The sequence below is a fragment of the Cynara cardunculus genome (assembly GCF_001531365.2).
Source record: "Cynara cardunculus var. scolymus isolate 2C chromosome LG 10, CcrdV1, whole genome shotgun sequence".
NCBI lineage: Eukaryota > Viridiplantae > Streptophyta > Magnoliopsida > Asterales > Asteraceae > Cynara > Cynara cardunculus.
The window spans coordinates 26,448,537-26,461,826 of NC_037537.1; the positions used below are offsets into that span (position 1 = coordinate 26,448,537).

The 13,290-nt window shown below is 35.6% G+C and overlaps 2 protein-coding genes across 2 annotated transcripts in view; both read left to right on the forward strand.

The window, feature by feature from the left end:
* The first annotated feature begins 3,225 nt into the window (after positions 1-3,225).
* Positions 3,226-7,022, forward strand: LOC112519317 (translin). Its single transcript, XM_025127370.1, has 7 exons — positions 3,226-3,595; positions 4,620-4,716; positions 4,795-4,910; positions 5,415-5,459; positions 5,752-5,777; positions 6,403-6,538; positions 6,782-7,022. The coding sequence occupies exons 1-7, from the start codon at positions 3,235-3,237 to the stop codon at positions 6,892-6,894; spliced, it is 894 nt and encodes a 297-aa protein (XP_024983138.1). The 5' UTR covers positions 3,226-3,234; the 3' UTR covers positions 6,895-7,022.
* Positions 7,023-8,529: 1,507 nt separating this feature from the next.
* Positions 8,530-13,290, forward strand: part of LOC112520475 (serine/threonine-protein kinase PCRK1-like) — a 6,382-nt gene continuing 1,621 nt past the window's right edge. The window contains exons 1-3 of the mRNA XM_025128898.1: positions 8,530-9,007; positions 9,851-10,111; positions 10,206-10,328. Of these exons, the coding sequence (XP_024984666.1) occupies positions 8,654-9,007; positions 9,851-10,111; positions 10,206-10,328 (738 nt within the window). The 5' untranslated portion in view covers positions 8,530-8,653. The remainder of the gene's footprint in view (positions 9,008-9,850; positions 10,112-10,205; positions 10,329-13,290) is intronic.

A 13,290-nucleotide genomic window follows, 5' to 3' on the forward strand; every position in this document is an offset into this window, starting at 1 on the left:
ATATATATACATATATATATATGTGATACATATATATATATACACACACATATATATATACATATATATATATGTGATACATATATATATATATATATATACACACACATATATATATACATACATATATAGGGTTGGGTTCACGTGAGACCAGCTTGTTTTCGTGAGACCCGTGAGACCACATTTTTACACGTAACCTTCACAGCAAAAACACTGGTGAAGGTTTAAAAAAAGTCGAACCTTCACAGCAAAAACACTGTGAAGGTTTAAAAAAAGTCGAACTTTCACAGCAAAAACACTGTGAAGGTTTTAAAAAGTCACCTTCACAGCATTTTGCTGTGAAGTTTCAAGTGTAAAATGTTGGTCTCACAAGTCTCACGAAAACAGGCTGGTCTCACATGATCCCAAGTCTACATATATATATATATATATATATATAGGGTTGGGTTCACGTGAGACCAATGGTTTTTCGTGAGATCCGTAAGACCAATTTATATTTATTGATCAACTTTATAAGTTAATGATCTAATGGTCTAAATTGCACGGTGGCAATTTTGTGATTATTGAAAAGTCTCGTGGCGTTTATGAATGTTTAGATTTTCATATTGTATATTTAATCCAAGGGTTAAGAATTGGTCTTACGGGTCTCACAAAAAACCATTGGTCTCACATGATCTCAAGTCTATATATATATATGTGTGTGTGTGGGGGGGGGGGGGGGGGAGGGGGGAGTTATTATGCAATCTTTTACATTTGTAAATACAACTCAATCTCACCGTCCATTTAATTTGATTAACATGTGATTTCATAAATGTTTTGATTGCATAGGTGATTGATATGAACATAAGATCAAATCGTGGCTTAGGGTTTTGGCAACAAATTCGAGTTTTGTGGGGACGAGTGTCTAGTGTGATCGGATAGTTCGTTTTAGGCATGTAAGAAATGGGTGCTTGAATTTACCATTGTGAAATGTCTTGGAGATTCCAGTGTTTTTGGATTTTTCAACAATTTTACCAGGATATTAGCAAGAAGGGGGTTGATATTGCCACCCCCTGCAGCACTTTCTACCCCCTGCACCTTGTCCCCTCTCTCACAACCTTCACCTCTCACACATCTCTCCCTCACACACCTCTCCCTCACACTCTCACACGGAATTCACTGTTGAAGAATTTTAAAAATTTAAATTTACATATTTTATCCCTATCATTAGTTAATTAATTTACTTTATATCTTTTCCTTTTAAATTTTTCATTTTATACTCGGATCAAATTAACATACATAATCGTATATCAATTAAAATATGTTTAAAAAATACGTTTTAATTTTAACAAGTTACACCATTATAATCGTCGCGTCAATACCTTTGAAATAAGCCCAATATTGAATATTTTTTGACTTAATATTTTTAATATTTAACATGAGAAATCAAAGTTTTAATTAATAAATTTAATTTATATTTAAAATATGTATTATTAATATTTTATTATTATATAGAACGTATTCTTACTCGTGAATATGTTGATTTAACATGAAAAATCAAAGTTTTAATTAATAAATTTAATTTATATTTGAAATATGTATTATTAATATTTAATTAATTAATAATAATATAAAACATGTTAAAAAAGTAAAAGGTTAAAAGTTAAAATATAAAAAAGTTAAAAATGAAAATATTAATTTTTGCCATTTAGTTGTTCTTTTTTTGTCTTTTAATATGGGGGTGTATAAAATTGTAAGGAGAGGGTGGGGTTAGAAAACCCCTAGCAAGAATTATCTGATTATTTAAAACACATAAATAATAAATTGCCTCGTCTGTCTAATTCCACCTCTAATTATGTAACAAGCATCTAAACACTTCATTTAGAGTAATCCAAAATAGTTACCTATAGGTTGCTTGCTCGAATAATACCAGTCATTCGACAATATAATTCTAAAGTGTCCTTTACAGCATAAGAAACCTTTTTAAACAACTGTGTTTTAAAAAGAGAAATAAACGGTTAAATGTCTCCCTCCTAAACCCTTTCTAGCCCACGTTTTTTTTTTCGTTAAGACCAAAATAACCAATATTTTGTAAATGCCCATTTCGTAACTTGCAACATATATATTTTGAGTTAAATATGATTTTGATGGATGGCTTCTGAAATATCCTTGGTGGCTTATGAAATAGGGGTGTCAATAGGTCAAATTGGGGTGAGTTCGAGTTCAACCTATATATTAAATAGGTTGAAAATCTCAACCCAACCAAACCTAATCTATTTAATCTCAACCCAACCAACCTGTTGCCTAAATGGGTTGACAACGGGTTAATTTGCTTATGATTTCCTCAACCCAACTAACCTGTTGCCTAAATGGGTTGACAAACGGATTAATTTGTTTATGATTTTCTCAACCCAACTTGTTAAATAAATGCGTTGGACCTGGGTTAACCCATTTAATTTTAAAATTTTAAATAGAAAAAAAAAGATTAGACTATTTAGTTCTATGAAAGTTTGAATAAACTACTAGTTACTATTTGCAATTAAAACTGGAACAATGAGAAGAAATCAGTGAGTTCCATTGATTTCGTACAACCGCACCGATTGAAATTTTGTGTGTTCGACGAGAGAAAGACGAGAGGCGGAGACCGATGAGGTAAACTATAGACTGTTTTTTCTAAGCATATAATTATATACGACAAATAAAACAAATAAACTCACACACCCTCCTCACATTTGGTGAGGTTTGAACCATTAACCTCCTAAGAGGTCAATGACTCACATACCACTGGGCCAAGCCCTTTGATAACTATTGACCGTTTTTGTGTTGTTCTGTTGGAGCTTTGGTGGCAGACGAGAGGGAGACTTGGAGAAGGACAAATAGATTATTACTTTATTGGGATTTCACAACCCGGAAACGAGAGGGTTTCAATGTTTCATAAACAATATTAGATATTATAATTAAAAATAAAATAAAATAAAAATATTTTAAATGGGTCGAAAACATGATGTAAACAGTTCAAAACTTCAACCCAACGCAACCCATTAACATTACTTTTTATATTTTAAATAAATTATAAAAAATTATTTAACACCATTCATATATTCTGGGCTAATTTTCATTTAAAAATATATAGAATTGATGACTAAACAAAATAGAAAAATGTACAAATATAAAAGCACAATGTACAAACATGTAATGCAAAGAGTAGAGTCAAAAACACAAATTATGCCATTTCAAACAGAAAACATAAAAGTGATGATGAAGTCTGCCTTTCGGACCGCATTAGTATTGACAACCACTGTCTGCCATCGTTCCTTAAACCCTAACCCCATCACCCTCCTCTCCCTTCGCACCGCCACCGCTTCTCCTCCTCCGAACTCCACCACCGTCACTTGCCGGAAAATTCACTGCAACAGTTTTTCATCTTCAATGGCAGGCGGTGACTCTTCCCCTACTGTCGCTGCCGTGGAGAAGCAGTTTGATGAGTTTCGTAACCGTCTTGAAGAATCCGGAAGCTTACGTGACCGCATTAGGGCTGTTGCGACGGAGATTGAATCGACGACGAGGATGATGTACTCTAGTCTTCTTCTTGTTCATCAATCTCGGCCGATCCCTGGTATTTGTTTATGTTTTTTAAAATTATAAATGTCTTCCGCTTTTGGTAATTTAGGTGATGTTCATGTGCTGTCTCGTTCTTGTTTTTTCTGGAACGGAGGGATGACATGTTAATTTGATGATACATTATAATACGTATAAAACAGGATCGATTTAGGGCGAAACCTGTGATTGGATGCATTGCGAGTTTTCTGAAAGCAATCCGCAGAACTATGCAGTAGTTTGTTTAACATGTCCAATTCAACTTAATTGGAACTAGCTGTTTTGCTATTTCTCTTAGGCCATAAGCAGGAGAGAGTTCATTTGATTATTGTGAACAATTGAAGATGGAGATTTAGAGTGTTTGGTAATTTACTCATAGTATTTCCATTATTTTTGCAAGGAGTTGTTTTTGATCCGAAAGTGACTTTCTGGTCCATTATAAGGGTGTAGGGGTAACCTTACTGGTCTTTCTCTTGCTCACCAAAGGAAAATGTAAATGAATTCAATGTATTTGTGAAGGACTAACAATAAATGCATTAGATAAAACTGACTTAAGACTTGGCATATACCCGTTTTAACAAATTTTGTTAACAGGAGTAATTTTGTTAACTGTAGTTGATATCATTTTGGAATCTAAATGTATGTTTTCATGTCTTGGTGATTTGCTAAACTATATGCAGTGCCACTGAACGATGACTTATTATATTTCCCACATGATGTTTTGAGTATTAAACTTGTTGGAAGTAGTCATCTTTGAAAGGGTTTTCATTTTTTTTTTTTGGTATTTTGGATGTTAGAACTCACTTAACCCAGCTGGAATTGGATAGATAATTCCTGGGTGTTAAAAAAGAAAGACATTTTTCATGAACATTTATTATACAGTTATCGTTGTCAATCAAATTAATTACCAACATTCATTTCTAGGGTGCAACTTATGCTGAATCTTTAGAAAGAAGCATTTTAGGAATGTTACCCAACGAAGGGTGTTTAAAATGAGATTGGCATATTCTTGGCTTATTCTTTCCTTTCTTTGTTACCATTAGAGGTTCTAGAGAATGCTAAGACCCAGATTGATGTACTGAAGCAGCTCTTCAGTAGTCTAGCAGAAATTGTTCGTGAAAGGCCTGGGCAATACTATAGGTGAGTGCAACAGTGGGAAATATATTTCATTTATTGATTTCATATTTACTTACTATTGCTTATTGGTTTTGCTAACAGGTATCATGGTGATTGGAGAACTGAGACACAACAGGTGGTCTCTCTGCTGGCTTTTATGCATTGGCTAGAAACAGGAAGCCTTCTAATACATACAGAGGTGGAGGAAAAATTAGGATGTAAGTTCTAATTTGTACTTTCTTTTGGTAGCGATAATAGGCAGATGTAAAAAATATTTTAAGGTGTTGATATAATTGTTTTTAGTCCAGGCACAGGAAACTAACTATTATGCTATATCTCTTGAGTCGGTACTTTTTTAAGGTGTTGATATAATCATCATAGTTAGGTATAGTAGGATATGAGATTAATTCATTCCGTATCAATGTGCTTGATTAAATTTCTGTTTGGTTGCCATACTATAAAAATCGTCATAAAAACCATCCAACTTAGAAGATTGTTTTGTTTTAGAACAATCGTTGTGGAGCCAATTTCTGTTTGGTCACCATGTGGGTCTGATCTGGTATTCAAAATTGTCCTTAACTATGTACTTTCCTGAACTTTAATTAACTTTTGAGAGGCTATTATATATACTGCTAATTCACCATGTCTCCCTCTCTCTCTTTTTCTTAACTTGTGCTTTACAAGCACATGATTAGTGCTATTGCTTTTGATGGTTCATGCAGTGAATGCTTCAGAGTTTGGCCTTGATGTTGAAGACTATCTTATTGGTGAGTGACTGAAGTTCTGTGTTTTTTTACTGGGCAAACATGTGGCAACAAACAAACTCGCCATCATTGTTTTGTCTATAATCAACTCTTACCAATTATGCACTCTCTCAGAAAAGGGGAAGAAATTGGTCAGTTATTGTTGCCATAGATTTGTTCTTTTTCATTTTACTGTTTTTCTGCATTGACTTCAAAGTGTAGGGATCATGGAAGTTCTTCCTTTGCTGCATACGTACTTTAGTTTGCTGCATAACTTGTATATGTTGCAATTTTACTAATCTACTTCCTTTTGCAGGAATTTGCTTTATGTCGAATGAGTTGGTAAGAATTTCACAGAATTTGATTATTTTGATGTGAATTATTGGCAAGTTTGTATGATACAATTGAACTGTGGTAATCAGTAGTTAATTACATAACCAGGGGGATAAACCTGATGGATGATCGTAAGTTAACATACCGCATGTGAAAGGCCAACTTTTATGAATTATTATGGTTTTCAAGAGCATTAACAAGTGGTGCATATCCATGACGGTTTTGGAAGCTATTTCATGAATTTGTAACATTAGTTGATTGCATTATGTTTATTAATATTCATCTATCTGTTGGAGTTACAGACTGATGTCTAAAACTTGACGCAAAAAATAGTTTTATCCAGATTATTTTGGCTTAAACTTAATACTCCATTCTTCTCAAATACATACAAACAATTTTCATTTTGGGTTGTCCCAAATAAGTGAAATGTTTCCTTTTTTGATAAGTTACCGATCCTCTAATAACTTTTGAAAACAATTTAGTTTTTGACATAATAATATCATTTTAATGAGCTGCAATGTGCAGGTAGTGTTCCCTTATGTGACATCCTTTCCTAGCTAGTAGTTAAACAAATGTATTTGACTATGTTGCTGTAATAATGGAATTTATATAACCAAGCAACTATATTTTGCAGCCTCGGTATGTCGTGAACCAAGTAACAGCCGGGGATTATGATTGCCCAAGAAAGGTCTTAAAGTTCTTAACAGACCTTCATGCTTCATTCCGCTTGCTTAATCTCCGGAATGATTTCTTACGCAAAAAGTTTGATGGTAAGTTATCTCTACATGCCCTCACTGGATAGTTTCTTCATGCATATATCGGTATCCATGGAAACATTTTTCCAGCTAAAGAAAATCTCAAGTAAATATATGGCAAACATCAAAGTTGTCACAAAAAAAACTCTCTTTTTTCCCTTCCCTTTGAAGATTGCAAATGTCGTTATAAGAAAATGTTTGTTAATCTTTGGTGGTATATTTGATGATTATTTGCCTGTTTCTTTATCTTTGTTACAGGAATGAAGTATGATTTGAGAAGGGTCGAGGAAGTTTACTATGATGTGAAAATCAGAGGGTTGGCATCTAACAAGGGGGAGTCAAAAGAAGACCAAACCATCGAAGAAAGTTAGCACGCTACTGGATTTGAATTCATGTGAGGCTTTAATTTCTGTACAGCTTACTCGTGAACCAGTTATCTTTTGGAAATTTTGGGTATGTAATGAAGCTGCTATAGCCGAATTATGGTCGTTCCTCTTCAGATGATTCTACCTTTTCACTGCCATTCTGAGGGGCTGTTTCATTGGTTTTATAGATGGAATAGATCTGGAAAGTTTTTGTTTAGGAGGGTTTGTCGGTATAGATCGGGAAAGTTTTCGTTTAGGAGGGTTTTTTATAGACGGAAGGAGCGTGTTTTTTAATTGCGAGGTGCAGGTTTAAAAAAACTTAGGCTTTTTGCATAAAGTTCGCTCTAGAAGCTTACTGATTAAGCCACTTTCTATATCAATAAGCCACTACCAATCATGTATAGCTTACTGAATAAGCTGTGAGTTCCGTTAAGCTTATTAAGATGCTAACAAACATGCCCTGAATCGCATATTCGAACATTCCTAGTTGCCTATCTTCTTTACAAGGTTGCAAAATCTGTTGTGGCTTTGTGAACATGAAAGGCTTGAAGTCGAGAGGTAGCAATGACTCAATTGGCCAGTTCTTTGCCTTTTAAAGTTTATGATGTCAGCATCCTCGTAGTCCACTGAGTTCATCCGATTAGGCAACAGCTCACTCAGTTCAAATCCGACGAGCTTCAATAAGAATGCTAAATATCGTAAAAAATGGAAGATTGTAAAGGTAGGCTCAACTTGAATCATTAAAAAGAATTCGAAAAAAAATCTATTTGAAGAATTCATTTTTAATTTCTCACGATATTTAGTCTTCTTATATGTAGGCGAACACTTTAACCCATACAATATAGTTCGTAAGATGGTTATCTTGTAAAATTTTCCGTTTAGTTTAGCAGAACCTTCTTGTCACACAACGCCTTCGTAGCTGCAATCTACTTTAATTGTTTGTATGCAACGTATTACGTCATCAAGTCTAGCTAGATACTTGCAAGTTGAAACTATCGTTTTAAGGTGTCCTTTGATCCCTGATGTGGAGTTGTACACCCTTTGGTTTTGGAGCGGCTAATGCGCGTGCCTTGTGTCTCCGTTGTTGCGCTCTACTAGTTCCAACTCACCTACCAGTATAATGTTGTCAGCAAATAACATACATTATAGGACATTCTCCTGGATACGTCCCCAGTGAAATCTCATATAGAATCATATAAAAAACTAATGTGCTATTTTGATTGTTTTGACGAGAGTTAAAAATATATTAAGGTTTTAAAATGAAAAAATGTATTAAAAGAGGGTATAAAGTGAAAATTTAAGGGGATAAGATGAAAATTTAGACAAATCCAATAATAAGTTGGAATGTTTTTTAACAATTGATTATAAAAAAAATTATTGATTTATTATGGTATGACACCAATAATAAGCACTTTTGAGTGTTCGAATAAACAATTTATATCGATGCTAAATCGATAATAAGGAGTTTTTGAAAAAGTTAAACTCTTCTGACTTATAATAAATTGATAAATATTTTTATGGAAAAGCATCGATGTCGGACACAACCAAAGTCAATGAGTCAATGGGATAACTTTTTTTCAAAGACTTTTTACATTTCAATAAGTCATTTTATGTCACCACCTTCAAAAGTCCTCAGTTCACATATGGTGGCATGTGGACGATGAATTGACGACAAAGAAACGATGGTGATATATTTGTTTTCTTTAATCGTTTCATAAATTTTGTAATCATATTGAATTCTGGGGTTTGATTTGCAGGAACAAGAATGGTGTTCCATTGCCGATGTTTATCCTTCTCCTTCCATGAAGATGAATATGAAACAACAACTCAAACGAAATCGACTTCAACTCAGACCTTTTATACTGCTTCTTCGGATCTAAATCGTTCCGTATCCGATTCTCAATCAAAGGTGTCCATCTTCTCAAATTTGGCCCAGAAAACAAGCAATCTGAGGGTTTTCACGTTCGCCGACCTCAAGGAAGCGACTAATGACTTTGATCAGGCTTCCATAATTGGAGAGGGTGGACTTGGGTTAGTGTACAGAGGTGTGATAAAGAGTTCGGATCATCCTTTTGATGAAATCGAGGTGGTTGTGAAGGACGCCATTAAAGCATCGCAGGTAAGTTCGTCTTCTTCAACATTCCTCTTTCTAATATCGCAATTGCTCTGTTTGTATTTCTAAGTTTAAACCCATTTCTGTTTAAATTGATTTGATTAGCACCTACTACTTTTTCTATTTGTAGTTGTTACCAACTTCATTGTTGCAGGAAATCCATTGATGCATTATCGGTATTTTAAATTCTTGATCAATTCAATACGCATTATTGTGAATTAGAAGATGAATTAGTAGTATTTGTTACTTGTTAGCAAGTTTGATTTATATCCACTTGTAGAAACCTCTGTTCAGATTGGTGTGGAGTCATGGAGGAATCCGTACACAACTTGTTTGATTAAATGCCAAAAGTGAGATTGATGGATGATCTTTTATGTGTTCTTCACTTGATGACCTCTCTTACGAAGGATAAGATGATGAGAATACTACAAAATGGCTTCAAGAAGTATGAATGAATAACCACCTTTAAGGCTGTTTGGTTGGTTGTATGGATAAAGTTGTCTGTGTGTGGATTAATCTATCTGTATAGTTGTGAAGGTTTTTTTTATAGATGGAACGAGCATATTTTTTAATTGGAAGGACATGTTTTGAAAAGACTTAGCTTTCGGCATAAAGCTCCCCCCTAGAAAATAAGTTACCTTCTATATCATTAAGCCACTACCAAACCGTCATGTATAGCTGCCAAATAAGCTGAGTCCCATTAAGCTCATTAAGTTGCTAACAAACAGGCCCTTAAATTTGTAGTAATTTGTTGGTCAAAAGTTTAATATTATGGGTACATTTCAAACATTGCCTTTTCTTCATCTCTGTTCATCCGTTTCGTTGGTTTTCTTGATTATGTTGCAACAGGGACCCAAACAGTGGGTGGGTGAGTTGAGTTACTATGAGGTGGTTGAGCATCCAAACCTAGTGAAATTCGTTGGCCATTGTTTTGAAGAGAATGAAGGAAGAATACAACGGCTTTTAGTCTACGAATATATGCCTAATAAAAGCGTGGAATATCATTTATCTACAAGGTCCAAAACACCTCTCTCGTGGACTATGAGACTCAAAGTGGCTCAAGATGTTGCTCGTGGCATGGCATACCTACATGAAAATCCGGTCGTTCAGGTACTTTAACGACTTGCCATACCAAAACAAGAAGGGAAAATAGTTTGTTACAAATGGACATGCTTACAAGACCTCTAACTTTGTTTTTTTGTAGATTATTTCCGGAGATCTCAAATCTTCCAACATTCTTCTAGACGATCAATGGAATGCCAAGCTTTCGGATTTTGGGATGGCTCGATTAGGTACTGAAGAAGGACTCACTCATGTCTGGAATGTGGTACTTTACTTTATCTTGGATTTTAGTTTTACAAACGCCTTCATGAGTACGTGATCTTATGCTCTTACTCCATTCGTTCCAAAACTAATGAACATTTTGCTCATAATCTTAACAATTGAAAGATCTTTTACTTGCCACAAGTGTTCTCATTCCATTTCATGAAAATTACAATAGTGTCCTTAGGGCATGTTTGTTAGCAGCTTAATGAGCTTAATGGGACTCAATTTATTTGTTCAACTATACATTATTGTTTAGTAGTGGCTTAATGCAACACCCTAAACTTTCAACACCTTAATAGGTAATTTAAAACGAAAATACTTAACGAGAGCCAGGATCTTTATATAAAATTTATCCAACAAAAGTAATAGTATAGCGTTTACAATTCCGCTACAGAGAAGATAAATAACAACCTACTAATCTAGGTTTTTTTTTCTAGATTAAAGACAAGTATTTCTATCAATCTCCAAAAAGTCGTAACATCAAAACGCAACGCTCGAAAGTAACAAGCCTATAAATACAAAAGAGTCTTTCACGAACCAACGCTCCTCTCGACCCTTTAGAGCCCCACCGCTAAAGGAACCTAAAAAGTAAATATAACAAGAAAGAGAGAGGGTTAGGCTTACGCCTAGTGAGTCCAAACAAAGAGTTTACGTAAACATAAAGGAACATATATAAAAAAAGTACATGCAAATAGTTGACGTAACTTTAAACAGGAATAGAGACAGTAAGACCTGAATAACTCATAGTGGGACAATAAAACATCCGAAGATGACGGGGGAGACCCGATTTACCGTTGATTATGACAGACACAAAGTAAGTCATAGATCCACGTTATAGAGCATCACCCACAKGTTTAATACCATCGACATCAACCTAAACCAGTCATGTAGTCGGCCGTGATCATAAGCTCTTTACCTCGGTAATTACATAATAATCACAATGCCTATTACCGAGTGAAAGTGAGAGGATGATTTGGTGATTACATAATAATCACAATGCCTATCACCAACTTACACCATCCTTCCCACGAATAAAATAAAACGATATACATGCACTATATAAATATAAATAAAAACGTAGTATCGTACGATATTTATATATATAGAAAATGAGTCATAAATAATACGTGGGAGAGTCGAGACATCCGAAGATGACGGGGGAGACCCGATTTACCGTTGATTATGACAGACACAAAGTAAGTCATGAATTAACGTTATAGAGCATCACTCACAGGTTTAATACCATCGACATCAACCTAAACCAATCATGTAGTCGGCCGTGATCATAAGCTCTTTACCTCGGTAATTACATAATAATCACAATGCCTATTTCCGAGTGGGGGCGTGAAGGTGGTTTGGAATTTACACAATAATCACAATGCCTAACTCCACTTCACACCATCCTTCACACAAGAAAACAAAGGAATGATCCTCCATGCCACTAGGCCTATTACATTCGAGTGGTACACTTGAAAAGGTACCCTAAGCATAACATGGATGAGTGTGGAAGCAAGTAGCAAATAGATAACACATGTCTAGCAATTAGCAAGTTAAGTAGCCCCATAAACTCACAGTGCTTTTCGATACTCAAAAATTGAGCCAACTTAGGCTCTACGTCGATATACGTCTAAACATCGACCAACGGTCACTCTGGATGGAAGGACCAAGTGAGCTTATTTAACACCTGTAATATGTACCCAAAGTTTCATAAAGATCCGACGACAAAAACTTAACCAAACTTAATTTAAACTCCTTTTAGGCACTATAATTCACAGCTCAATTTAACTTTTTATCAGTTTTGAGACGCAAATATAACCAACCTAGAAGTCTTATTTCTAAAAAGTGTCTAAAGGACAGGTTTAGATCTACATATAAGCTTTCTAAAATGTCCAGAATCGTAGCGAGCCGAGCTACGGTTAAGAAGTTATCGCACATTCAAAACAGCATCTCGGGTAGATTTGGTGCTGTCAAATTCACCAACTAAATAGGCTAAAATCCATATTTTGGATTCAATCTTTATTCCAACAATCAAAATACTATCTAACCATGTTTATATTATTGATTACAAGATCAATACTCAAGAATTTCACCAAAATAGCCATTAATGAAGTRAATCAAAGGAATGGTTATTCTACCTAAGGTGATCAAAACCATCTACCCAATCCAATTTCCCTCATTAACGGGCTCATCCGAGTTCATCTCCTTCGACCAAAATATGATTCATCTAAAATAGTTATTTTTATCTAGGCATTAAGACTTGAGGCATAAAACACAATATTAATATAAGTATAATGATTTTAACGATAAAAGTGGACTCACATCGTAGGATTTAGGAGAAATCCCGAAGGTTTAAGTACAAGRTTGAAAATGGCAGTCCCAACAGCGGCTACGGCTGCTTCTTCGTGACCCTACAGCTGATTTTAAATCCGTCTGCAGTGCGACCAAACAGTAGCTGTTTTGCTGCTTGATCTCCCATTGCGCACGAACCAAAACAGCAGCTGTTTGCTGCCAAACRAGGGAAAAAAACACAGCAGCTTGCTGCCCGCTGTTGTTGCTGCAGACCGAGGGAAAGACGCAGCAGCCTTGCTGCCCGCTGCTGTCGCTGCAGACCGAGGGAAAGACGCAGCAGCCTTGTTGCCCGCTGCTGTCGCTGCAGACCGAGGGAAAGACGCAGCAGCCTCTAGCTGCTGTTTTGCTGTTCGGGAAAGACACAACAGCCCGCTCTCCCCTTTTTCCTTGCTGTTGCTGCTGGTTTGTCGGTCGGAACGAAGAAACACTTGCTGGTCGCTGCTGTTGTTGCTGCAGGTTGAAGGAAAGACGCAGCAGCCTCTAGCTGCTGTTTTGCTGTTCGGGAAAGATACAACAGCCCGCTCTCCCCTTTTTCCTTGCTGTTGCTGCTGGTTTTCAGTTCGAGATGCAATGGGTCGAAGAGGCAGGCGAGGCTGTTTCTTCTTCTTCAAACA

Bases quoted from the DNA above. Each gene is read 5' to 3' on its own strand.
- LOC112519317 (XM_025127370.1), top strand. From the start codon at position 3,235: ATGATGAAGTCTGCCTTTCGGACCGCATTAGTATTGACAACCACTGTC. The intron at 3,596-4,619 runs GTATTTGTTTAT...TGTTACCATTAG, and splicing joins TCAATCTCGGCCGATCCCTG to AGGTTCTAGAGAATGCTAAG. The intron at 4,717-4,794 runs GTGAGTGCAACA...TTTTGCTAACAG, and splicing joins AGGCCTGGGCAATACTATAG to GTATCATGGTGATTGGAGAA.